Source organism: Anas acuta, chromosome 2 (assembly GCF_963932015.1).
Source record: "Anas acuta chromosome 2, bAnaAcu1.1, whole genome shotgun sequence".
Classification (NCBI taxonomy): Eukaryota; Metazoa; Chordata; class Aves; order Anseriformes; family Anatidae; genus Anas; species Anas acuta.
In genome coordinates, this window is record NC_088980.1 from 119596136 (window position 1) to 119609679 (window position 13544).

Here is a 13544-nt window from a genome sequence, read left to right on the forward strand (position 1 = left end):
AGAAATGTTATATTTTATTTTTTGTTTTCTCCAAATCTCAAAACGCTGACAAGCAGAAACCTTTCTTCCTGAAGTATTATACTTGTTGCTGCAAAAAGTCCTAGCGATGTTCATGGAATCATAAAAGGGCTTGGGTCAGAAGGGACCTTAAAGACCGCCCAGTTCCAACCCCCCTGCCATATGCAGGGATGCCACCCACCCTACCAGGTTTCCCAGGGCCCCATCCAACACCTCCAGGGATGGGGCATTTGCCCAGCTTCTCTGGGCAAATCATGTTGATGGAAAACTGAAATAATGACACTTAAGAGTATTGCAAAACCATCAAAACAGTTGAGAAACAGTGTGATATATTAGTTGAACTTCTTATATTTGTTCAAATCTGAAAAATTAAGAAAAACAAAAATATGATCTTTTTTTTTTCAAAGTAAATTAAAAAAAAAAAAAGCTAAATACTTATGACTCTATGAATTTATGCTCCATTTTAACAGGTAACACCAGCACTAAGCTCTGGGCTGCTGTTGCCCCAGCCTTCAGCACAGTCATGCAGCACAAGCAGCATGCAAATGGCAGACCAAATTAAAACACTGCAAGCCATACTGAGTTTCAGCCATAAAACACATCTTCCTACTTCCTGAACAAGGTAACAAGATGGGCTGAGATGATGAACACTGTACAAATACGTGCCGGGTGTGCAGTCTTCTCAACTGCTTCAGAGTTTCAAGCAATGCAAATACATCCATTTAAATAACGAAAACAGGTGGAAGGAGAGGCTGTTCTACCTGATGCACAAAACTCTCCTTTTAATCTGCACTGTGGGCTTCTTCCTTTTTGTCTTCACAGAAGCACCTTCTCAGTTTTTGAGAAAGACATTTCATTTCTATTCCATCTATAGGCCTTAAGATCACTAACTTTTTTTTTTCTTTTTTTTTTTTTTTCCAAAGACTGAGTCTTCAGAAACATTTCATTATCTTGCTGTTCTCGACAACTACATGCGATGTTAAAAGCAGCAGATTAAAGTCAACAATCTCTGCTGCTGGAACCCCTGAATTTCTGACATTTTCTGAGAGTTATGTTTTCTCTATTTGCATACTCTATTATCTGTTTTGTTTGACAGTTGCAGCTATGATGCTGCTTGTGCATTAATCACTCCTGTGAGTACTTCACAAGTCAGGTGCTATATAATCTACCACCCGCAACTGAAGGCTTTCTCTCTGCACCACATTCATCGTGTCTTAGCCTGTGCCTATGCCATGGGATCTAAAGAAACAATTAATGCTGCTATATGAATTTAGTTTTACGTTTGTATGTAGCAAATAAAATCCTATTTAGACAATGGGTAACTGCCATGAAAGAAGTTCACCAAAGCATCTTCTACAGAAGGCAGTTTTCAAAATAAAAATATTCCACCTTGTTATTTCTTGTTGAAATTACACTGAAATTGTTTCCCTACTTAATTTGTGAAATGCATGAGCTGCATGGAGTCTCAACAACCATACTCAAATAAGCAGAATTTTAAAAATGAGACCTGGAATTATGAAAGAAAGAAAGAAAGAAAGAAAGAAAGAAAGAAAGAAAGAAAGAAAGAAAGAAAGAAAGAAAGAAAGAAAGAAAGAAAGAAAGAAAGAAAGAAAGAAGGAAAAAGAAAGAAAGAAAAGGAAAGAAATGAAGACAGACAGACAGACAGACAGCTGGTCATTTGTGTACTTTTTTTTTTCCTGCAGTAATGAGAAAATGTTTATCTGATCTATCTTTAATGTAAGTTCTTAGTATTTACAGAAAGAAAGGAGCTTTTCCAGGTACTTTAAGATCAGAAGAAAGAAAGAAAAAAAAGCTTATGAAAAACACTAGACACAAAAATTCTCACAGCAATTCTAGCCCTGGTTGACCTCAAGAAGGTGGAGTCCATTGGTAGCCTGCAACCACAGAGTGGTTGTTACCAGTATGCTGAGTTTCCACTGGGAACTCAGACAACTGCAGAGGTGCTACCAGCTGGGGTGATACCCATGGCATCCCCTCTAACGCGCGTGTATGTCCTTATGTCTGCTGTCCCCAGGGGATGGCATGATCCACAAGAAAGTTTTGATGCCATGGCTGCAGATGGAGGGTCATTAGAACATTCCCAGCTCCATCACATCTTTTTGAGATATACCTCATCTTGATTTCAATCCTCAGTTACAGAGAACCTACCACCTCCCACAGTATATTATCTTAATGGTAAAGCTCTATCACTGTTAAAAATGTATGCCTTGTTTCCAGTCTGATTTTATACAGCTGTAATTTGTAGATACAAGGTTTGTTTGTTTGTTTATTTGTTTGTTTTAGCACAGTGAATAGTCTTCTGATAGGTGATATGCAGTATGCAGGTATTTACCTGCTGATCAAGTTACATCTCAATCAGCTCCTCTACATATCTGTTGCCTTTCTGATGACAAAACATAGACCAGACATCAAACATCAAACGTAAGAAATGATAAACATGATGTCCCTGTACAGAATAAATTATCACAATTCCACTGAAGACAATAAAATCATACCAACTGACATAAGCTGAAGATTTGGTTGTATGTCCCTACAGTTAGACTGCTTAACAAACCAAGCACTAACTACTGTAACCTTTTGTCGAACAAGGCTAATTTCAGTGAGAAAACCCAGCTTCTAAATTATGTTTAAATAAAAAATAAAATAAATAAATAAAAAAGGAAAAGAAGATACCCTATCAAGCAATAAAAAGTTGCTTGACAAGAGAAAAAAATAAATAAATACTTTTACACAAGGTATTCCATGACCTTAGCTTTATGATTTCATGGTTCTGATGGCAATAATTCACTGCAATAAAATGTGGGGTAGCAGCAGGTCTGTGTAGCATAACAGTAAATTTTGATGTAAACTGAAGACCAGAGCCTGGTAATGAGGCACAAATGTGAAGTATTCACCAGAGACTAAAACTATCTCCTACCACTAGCATGCAATACAAGCTAAAAAAAAAAATATCCAAGCATGATGCAGATCTCAACACTTAGGTTAGAAGAAGGGACAAATACATTGTTTTGTTATGAAAGTTATTCATTTTGTTCATCAGCAACAAAAATTTTCTGTTTGACTCAGTAGTTTGCACTGGTGCTTAAAGGTGACAAAAAAATCAACCATATAGGTCAGCCTCAAGATGAGTCATGAATACTGAATTTAAACTAAAATGTATGAAGCTGTAAAAACAAAATCTCTTAAATACATACCAGCTACAACAACAACAACCTCCTGTATTGGATTTCTTAGCAACTCTACTATGAATAAGAAATACTAGCTTCATTCCACCTGAGATAAAAACTGGAAAAAAAAAAGTAGCTGTCTGCTTTTCTTTTGTGTTCTATAGTGCCACATTTTTTTTAAGATATTACTCTCTCATGGCTTGCATATCTAAAAAATATAATTCATGAAAAAGTATAATGTAATTGTTTGGGCTTTGATGAATTGGGGCATAATGTTAAATAATTATTCATTGCCTTTATTCTTCTGTCACAGTGTAAAAAAAAAAGCTCTTTATTGCTTTTTTTTTTTTTTTTTTTTTGTATAGAAGGACATGGGCCTTTGTGACATGCATTTTATTTTAAACTAATGCTTCTATTATTCCACATCTGAATAATTATAGCTGACATCACCTACTCTTTGGTGTCCTAGAAGATCTTTAGCTCTAGTCCACTGTTACATATTTTATGTATTACATGAAATAAAATACCTCAAGATTTTGAAAATATTTATTTTAAAAACAGCAATGAAATTGTCTGTAATCACATTTTCTGCTCTGCTTTGAAACCAGCATTATTCAATATGCCAGTGGTCTTTTCCATAAGAGCAACATATTAGAAATTCATGCTGCTCTAATATATCTGAATTCATTGATGTACTGCACTCCCTATAGACCTAAAGAAACATTTTTATTTCTGTTTCATATGTCCTGCACATTACCTACTGATGTGGTTGTTGTCAAAACATTGTACAGTAGCCTTTGAATTCAAAGTGTGCCTTGACTGTATACCAAAAATGACAATAAACCTAAGTATATACATTATGCTGACTTTTGTTGCCAGCACAAGTAAAGCATTTGGGAAATAAATCCCCTGATTTTATTGCCTTTTAACATCTTTTCTCCTTTAAAGTTCAAACCCAGAAATGTAAAGCATTCCAAGAAATTGAAATTGCTTTTATTTCTTTCTTGCAAATTTTCTACAGTATAACATCATGAGCAACATCTTTAAAAAGATTAGCACAAAGGTCATAAATGAAAGCATTCCAAAAATAGTTTTGTTTGTTCATTTGTTTGTTTGTTTGTTTGTTTTGTTTTGTTTTGTTTTTCTTCTTTTTTTCTTCCCTGTATATAAAAACAACACTGATTCCATCCCTGGCTTCTTAAGGAAAAAAAAAGCGACCATAAAAGTGACCATTTACAGGATATACTGAAGAAGCTGAAATGTCTATAATTTTGTTGATAAAAAGAACACACAGTAAAATTCATTCTGTACAAGACATCCAGAAGCATTTTTACAGATAAATGCACATTCTCATATGGATAGTATATACATGCATTTATTTGTAATTGTTGAAAAGGTATTTCTTGTAGTTCTTGGAATATTTCAGGAAAATTCATGCAGAGAAGTACTGGTCAGTCAAGACCCAACTGAACCTAACCTACATGGGACTACCTTCAAGAGCAGAACGTTGATAAGGGACCATTATTCCACTGTATAAAAAACAAACATGCCTACAGAGCTATCAAGACATTTTCATTAAACAGCTATAGCCATGTCTGATTGAATACACTTAAGAAGCAAGAAAAGTCACGTCCATTTTGAAGAAGGACTTTAAAGACCTCCCACATGTACACCATCACGCTAAGGCTGGACAATGTTGCCATACTCATATTCTGCATGAATTTTGCAGACTTCTCTGCCCCCAGTAGTCAATACAAATATCAGATATAACGAGCACCTAAAGAAATCTGTATGTGACAGCACAGTGTAAATGAGTGTGTGTGTGTATGTATGTATATACCAGTATGTCACCTAAGAGGAAAACAAGAATAAATAAACATATAAGCTAATATATGAACTGACAGCAAAATACTAAGAAAGTGAAATTGTAGCAACTTTGTATTTTATTTTAAAGTACTGGGGATGCAATAGGAACTTCAATCAATCTAAAAAACTTCAAAGAAGGTTAATTCCGAATTTAAGTGTCAGACAGTAAATGGCAATGGGAAATTTTCATCTCCCAGCATTGTAAAATTTTTCAGAAAGAATTCCCACAGTGTAAAAATCTGTAAGAAGCTGATCCCTAATAAGAATTCACTGAGCCAGGAGTGGGTTCTTATTGTGTGTGTTTAAGCACTTCCACAGAGGAGAATGCTTACAGAGCTTGGGGTAAATCCTGCAATCCTTACTCAAAGGGATTTCATTTGAAGCTTGGAGGGAGTGCTGTACAGTATGAAACCAGGGGAGTTTTGAAGGATTTTTAGGAGAGCTAAATCCTCAATTTTCAATCTCTCCAAAATAATGGAAATCCTCATCTGAAAACACCTGGTATTTGAGATGAAAGAGAAACGCTACAATGTACAAATTATTTTCCTACTTTGTTTTTGAGCTCACGGTGCTTCCTTTCCCCCATTTGGCTAGCATTAATTAATGCTTTGTCTACAAAAAAAAACACTCATTGGTTGTAACAGTGACAAAAAGGTAGGCATCATTTCTGAAATACCAACAAGATCTAAAAACTGGCTAAGAGGAAAGATGATGAAATTAAAAATATAAAAAGGAACAAATTCAATCAGATGCACATTGCACTGCAGCTGAGTTTGTTCCAGTATAAGTAAAATTTGCTGAAGATGTGAAATTAATTGGGGATGGAGAACAGCCAACAGATTAATTTCTAAGAATAATTTTTTCTAAAAATACTCATTAGTGCCCTGAAAAATGAAGCAAGATATATGGTTTTCAAATACTCTAAGTGATAGCTGATATACTAGAAATTATATGAAACCAAGGGTTTAGATAGATTGGAGAAACTTATATATTATTTTATATGTGAGGCAATATAAATGTGATTTAGGCAAATACTTGTTAAGTGGATCAGAGCTAGGCAAGATAGTAAAAAGGAAACTTAGAGATGAGTAATAGCAGGAGAAAAGAGTCATACTAAAGAAGAAATGTAAAGGTTCTGGATTATAAAGAATGCTAAACCTACAAAATCTTGTCATTATTAAACAATGGAAGGCCAAAAGGATGATGTAACCATTTCATTCACTGAAGCAGGCGTTGAATTCACTGAAGTATTAACTTAAATTATCTCCCTCATGTTAATTCCTCTCGTTATAAAATTCACATCAGAGGAACCATACTGCAAAACAGAGCTGTACAAAATTGTGGTGTTAACATCCTACCAGTTGTACTAATGTGAGATGTAGCTTAGTCCCCTTGACAGACAAGACAGCTTGAGCTAAAACTATTGCTAGTTAACAGTCTCTCTTACGTGTAAAGGGCATGCAAGTTAGGGATAACAGTGGAGTTAGCCTATGATGCTTCAAGGATCATGTTTTATTTATTTACCAAATTCTGAGAAATGACTATTTAAATTTAGTGCATATTTCCCTGAGTTCTGATTTTCATTTTTTCTGACCTACACTAAGTCCCAATAGCAAAATTGTCTAGTTGTATTATGCTTTATTTATTTATTTATTTATTTATTTGCCCTTGATGCAATAATTTACTGTGATGATCTACAAACTCTCAAGGCCCTTTGTTCAGAGCCTGTTGTGAGAGGTTAATGTGGAACATCAGAGCTTAAAAGAATGCATAGTTTTCAGCCATAACCATGGCTCAAAAGAGGTCAATCCAATAAAATACTGCTTGTCTTGACTGGAATGTCATGAGCTCCTCTTACTTTGTCAGGTCCTTTCATAGTTATGATCCTGAGAACCCTGCATACGATTTAGCTCATGTTCTTTAATGTATGCTATCAGTTTTGTAGAAATGCAAGTAAAATTCAAAACATTTCCATGAAGAATAATTATATTTCTGCATTAAAATCTTCCTCTCCCCTACCTCCTATTATTGAACATAACCCTGGGGTCAGATTCTGACCTCAAACACAAAGCATAAAACATCCTTGTAAATCAATAAAAAGTAAGCAGCATTAAGTAGCACTAAGAAGCCAAGACTAGCCCCCTGCAGTACAGCTTGTTGGACATCCTCAGAGGGAATGCAGAGCTCCTTGAAATCAAGGAAGCTTTATTTTAATTAAGTTGCAATCAAGCCCTGTGACAAGGCAGATTTTTTAATGTAAACTAACTGTTTTCCTGCCAGCTCACATCCTCAGTTCCTTGTCCACCACAGCTTTCCCAGCTTGTCCCTGGGACTGTTAGTCCGAGGGTCTAATGGAGAGCGGAGCTCAGATCTCTCAGTTCCCAAATATCTACGTTCTGCTCCACATACTGTCAGATCTCATGCAGGTTCACAGGCCTGCTTTATTATTTTTTTTTTTAGGCGACATAGTGAGGAGTTAGCAAGATAGAAGGTGTAACAGTCTCAGTGTCTACACATAGAGCCTCCCAGATGGGACAAAGCTCCCTAAACTCCTGATTCTCCTGGAAAGAAGCCCAGACAAATCAAAGAACAAATCCTTAACTTTGTATATCTAGATCTGCAGTTCCATCTAGCATAATGCCTGAAGACATGTCAGCCCCACATAAGATCAGGCCCCATATTCTTCCATGGGATTTTTCGCTCTTTGGTTTCGAATTCTATGTCAACATGAAATAACAGTCTCCTCTGTAGAAAGATCTTGTCTGGAGCTGGGATGCAGGAAGTATACTAATTATTTGTAGAGCCCACTTGAAAATGTAACATGTAAAGTAGCTCTGCAGTTGTTGCAAGCAATTTAACATTCAAAGAAGTGATTTATAATATCAGGCTTCCCAAGATTACGACCATAATGACTATCTGACAGATTTTATAAGCAAATCGTCCAGTCATTTCAATTGGATTCTGGCTGGCTAAGGACTGGGAACTGTAAAAAGGCTATAAGATTTGGCCTAGAATCAGAAATAACATTTGCTGTTTTCCAAACGTGTGGTAAACAAGAAAGAAGATATTAAATTTTTGTACATCTCTCAGTACATGCAAATTAGAATGGAAAGAGCCTCATAAGAAAAAATACAGAACAACAGCCATCTGGATCCAAATCCTGCTCCAATGAAATCAAAGCATTGGGCCTGCTTTTGTCATTATTTACATCCTTGTAAGGCAGGGTAATATCAAGGCAGTGGGTATCATCCTGGCTTTGATGAATTCATCTGTAAAACCCCACTGCCTCCAGTGAGAGATATATTTCAGAGTCAGTAATGATGTAAAAACCAGAGCCAGACCACCTTACTCCATGACTTCAGTGGTGCAGGACATGGCCCCAGGTCTGTATATCCACATTTTTACAACTTACAGCAGTACAGAAGGGAACGACTAAAAATGCTTACCACAGAGAGGGAATTGGAAAGCAGTGTCCCATCTTGGCTGAGCATGTTGGAAACTGTAATTTCGGGTAGATCCATGTTTTGTGGGTGGAATGGAAGGAGGCCATTGTGGTTCATTGGATGACACAGAGAGTGGTATCCAGACTCCATCTCATTCAAGTGTACCAGTGAGTGGTCAGGCAATGACGGAGGAGTTATAGGAGGTATGTTGAAATCTTCACTTTCAAGACTTGGGCCAGGGAAAGACTGAAAAACAAATACAGAAAATGCTATGAAAGTCATCTGAATACTGAATAGGAATAATAAAAGTCACACAAAACAAACAAAAAGTGCCCAACTCACATACTTCTAAGCAGGAACTTCAATTTTACAAAGAGAATATTTTAGACACCCGTATATTATAACAGTGGAGTTTCACCATTATGTATGGAAGAAAAATTGCCTCTAAGGCATAAAAATCTCTGATACTTTCACAGCTTCCATTAGAAAGAGATTTTTTAAAAAGAAGCTGAATTCAAGCAGATTTCAAGGGTCCTATTAAAATTTTCCAAGAGTGTTCATCTAGCTGAATACCTTTTTCACGGGAATAGTGGAAAAGGGAATGCAATTTATAAAATTAACATTGGCTCAAAATGGTTCACAAGACTCCCTGCCACTCAGATCAAGAATTATACAGTGAGGAAGAAAGATATCGCTTTTAGGCTTACAGGAGAACCATGCATTTATTTTGCTACAAAGAAAAACAAATAAATACAGAAATAGCACATACTTTGTATGAACATCCTTTACGTTTATAAAAATACATCTATGGTATCTGTAAAATACAGATTTTTCCTTTCTTAATCTATAAACTCAACCATACATATGTTTTCAGTCATCTAAATGAGTTTTTCCATAAAGCAACTGTTTAAACTTCTGTTGTCCACTGCCATTAAGTCATCCAATTCAATGTGACCCAGGAAAAAGTCATAGGCAAACTCAGAGTAATGCACCAAGGCAGATAATTGCTTTTATTTATCTACATTCTTCATACAGCAGGTAGACTCATCTGGGGAACAGTGGTGGGTATGCTTAGATTTCTTAAAGGAAAAAGGTGAGCAGTGTTAGATGCATGATCCAAATCAAGAGTTAAAAAGATCAGTTACAGTTGTTCACTCGGAAAGTCTGCTCTGCTTTTGTGAGAACAGCTATAATCTTCATCTCCTTTTGCAAACTATCACTCTGCACATCCTACACCCACAGTGCTCAGATTTATAGCACAGGGAACCTAGCTTCACCCTTCCTGCCCCTTTGTTGCAACATGGCCCTGCTCTGAACAGTGCCTTTCTTAACTCTGGGAGTGCAAGGATTTAAATACATTCTGCTTCTGCAAATGATGAAAAGGAGGCCATAATTTCAAAGAGCAGCTATTAGAAGACAGTGTGTTCCACAGTATGAGTTTGTAAATGGAGGACAGTATGGTGTATGAATTCATGCAGAAGGACAAGGGAAGAGTCAATGCCCAATTATCAACAAAGGGCTTTTTCATTAGTCATCATAGCAATGCTGTCCTGCCCAATGGCTAAAATTACTCTTTTCTGGGTGAGCACAGATATAAAAACTATAAATTGGATCAACAACAAACAATGTTGCATGTTTCCAATGAGCTGCTGAACATAGAACTTCGTACAGTGCACAATGCCCTAGTTTTGGTTGCTTTGTTTATTTCCCAACAAATTTTACACCTCTGTTATTGATTATCTCAGTATGAAATGGAATGGGAAGGATAGACTGCAAAGACAAAAGTAAAATTCTAAAGAATGAAACAGGACAACAGAACATGGAGATGAAAAAGTTTGCCAGTGATATCACCATCCTTATTTGTGAGGACTTTGATTCTGCCCATTCTTTCTAGCTGTGTTCCTCTGGCACCAGATTTTGCTCTCTCCCTGCCCCTGTGCTCTCCTTAATGGGAGGCATATCCCTGCTCAATACCTTTTAGAGGAGAAAAAAGAGATCTGGCCTCCTACTTGCCTGAAGCAAGAGTAGGACAAAACTCTGTGTTATTCTCTGACCGCTTTAACAAGAAGAATGGACTTCAATTTACATTTGCTGTGGAAGCAAATATTCTTAAACAAACTATTGACAGTCTGGATGTGCCTACACCAATAACACTGAGATTATTCATCAAATCAGCTATTTATTTCTGCACCTCCAGCTTTTGCTGTGGTTAGATTCAGATATGCTGTTTCAACTGTCTTTAATTAGTAACACTTCAAAAATGGTAAAGCAATTGAACTGCCTTTAGGACATTAACTTACTAAAAAGGAAGTAAAATACTATGTCATAAAATTCCACAACCCAAGTTGTGTCATGTGTAACTACATAATTACTTTATATATATTATATGAAATAAGCATTTTAAATATAGACTAAGCATTTTAAATACCAGGTTGCTCTCTGATTACTTTTAAAAAAATAATCACACCATGGTTATTACTTGCAAACCAGTTAGACTGTATTTGATCCCACATCATTGTCAATTACTTAAGCAAGCTTCTTAAGTAGTATGAGTAGTACAGTAGAGGCAATAGTAACATGATAAAACAATATACAGTTTGTGTAGGATTAATCACTGACTATAGTGAATGAAATTCTATCACGCTATGGTAGTGACTGAAAAAAAAATAGCCAGTTATAAAGCACTATATAGTTATATATCCTATATATTTTATTAATTTTATTAATAAGAAAAATATGAACTACTTGTCAACTTCAGTAAAGCTAGGCAGAATTCAAGCCATATGCTAATGGAATGGACAGAAACCTGAGAGTACCTATGAAGCACCCAATTCACCTAACATTTTCCAGGCAAAATGGTATTATGATACCTAGTGTATGTATATATTGTTCCTCAGGGAAGCTACTTTAACATGACAGTAACATGACAGCACTATGGTTTCTCATGTCCAGCAGCATGGTTAAGATGCTTGTAATGACTTAGCACACCGGTACATCAGAAGCCAATGGTCCTATACATTTGTAGTAAACCCAACATATCCCAGAAACAAACATGTTGCAACTACACAAGGAGTGAGGAATAGGATAGACATTTGGCCTTCCTACAGGAGCTACAAGCTCCAAACATCCACTCCTACAACCCTGCCATCTCTCCCCTTGCCATCAGGAAAGCCTTCTTAAGGAATCTCCCTGGTTGCAACTGGTCCAAAGTGGCAGTGGGCTTTCCTGGATTGTTATGCCATTATCTTCCCCAAAAAACATCTGAAGGCACAAGCCCTGACCCCAGGTTTTCCCTGCAGAATGAGCTTCTGCTCCGGGGCAGCCATTATCCTGTCCCTACCCCTGGACTTTCTTAGAGAATCTCTTCCATCCCAAGTCATTTATCAGGAATTTCAAATGAAAGCCATAATTTACCACCAAAAACATTAGGGATGGTTATACTCCCTGTAACAAATTACAGTTCATAAGTACAGCTCATATGCATTAATAATAATTGTGGCCTATAGCATCCACCTACTGAGGGGATGCAAGACATGGACTCCTGATGGCTTTTGAACAGGAGACGTTTATTGCCCTTTTTCACTACTGGCTCTTGAACAGGAGACATTTATTGCCCTTTTTCACTACTACATATACTTTCCCCATAGCCCCACGCTCTGTCCACGTGCCCAAATCTATCATACAATTGGTTAGAAACCCTCAGACGTGCACCTGGAGCTAGACAGCAATTAACCACTGCCCAAAGCTCATCTTTAACACTGTAGCCAATTTACTTTATCTCAACCTTGCTCAAGTTTTTGTTTCTACCACTTGTTTCCTCATTATCTCTAATTCAGGGACATGTGAAACAGCGCGGAGCCACCTGCAAATTCCTTCCCCACAACCTACCTCTCATAGGATTTTCTGGTGCACAAGTAGAAGGATTAGGGTCTTCGCCAGCACTCCTTCTTCCCTTTCCCTTGTCTCCCCTTTCTCTCCCCCCCCCCCCCCCCCTCCTTTCCAACAACAAGTTTTGTTGTTGTTTTTTTTCTTTCATGGCTGTCTTTAGTATCAGCATGATTTTGTGTTCTTAGAAAGACATGGAATAGCTCCTTTTCATTCTACTGGTCACAGAAGGACTGTCAAGCTTTCCTTTTCACTTTTGAATCAAAAAGAGTAGCAGTAAATTCTTTATTTACTTTACCACAGAGCTGCCAGGAACTTTGCCAGTGGTTGTGCTTTCATATCATGACTGTGGGAGTGACTGAGGTTTTTATCAGCTCTTCAGTTTAGGGAAACTTCCTAGGTCTTTATTACATTCCAGAGAGAAAGTCTTTTGCAGGGTAACAGAATAAAAACCACTGCAACGCACTGAACAGATACAGGCTTTAATTTGACTTCATAATAAAGAGGATTTTCATTACACCTGAATTTATTGCAAGTAGATTTCATCACATTTCACATGGGAGTTACATAGTGGATACCTCAAAATTAACCGTCCTTTAATGTGGGCTATTAACAGACTTGAAACTATGAGTAAACAGTTTGAATCAAGGATGCCTTCTCAAATCTAAAAGACAATGTTCTGTGTTTCAGGTTAAATATCTGTGACATCTCTGCCCCAAATGATGAAAACTCCATAAACCAGATGATCTTTCAGATATCCACCGCGAGATCAAGAGACCTCTATCTGAGCCACCTTAGCCTATAATGTTATGATAACAGCTTGCCAGAATAAAATGATACAAACACTTAACCCTGATTCACCGTCCAACCCAAGTCCAAGCTTTTGTTCCTGAACAATGACTTTGCTGGTCTGCTTCAATTTAATTTTTATGCCACTTAGCCTGGCCAAATCCAGAAGATGGGGAAGAGGGGCAAAAGTAGGGGTGTAAGGGGAGGGGTGTATGTCAAAGGTCAGTTCTTTACTTCAGCAACAGTAGAATAAAGCATCCTGTTATGCTAAGAACACCAAAAAAATCTAGTATTTTTATTTTTAAAGAAGAAATTGTTATCAGAAAAATAAGGGAAATGCTTGCACAACCTGACT

The 13544-nt window shown here is 36.9% G+C and overlaps 1 protein-coding gene across 8 annotated transcripts in view; it reads right to left on the reverse strand.

Moving 5' to 3' along the window:
- The window catches only part of TOX (thymocyte selection associated high mobility group box), a 221069-nt gene that overhangs the window by 83454 nt on the left and 124071 nt on the right, over nucleotides 1-13544 (reverse strand). For all 8 annotated transcript variants that reach the window (XM_068671932.1, XM_068671933.1, XM_068671934.1 and 5 more), the window contains one exon: nucleotides 8519-8761. In XM_068671932.1, coding sequence (XP_068528033.1) covers nucleotides 8519-8761 — 243 coding nt within the window. The remainder of the gene's footprint in view (nucleotides 1-8518; nucleotides 8762-13544) is intronic.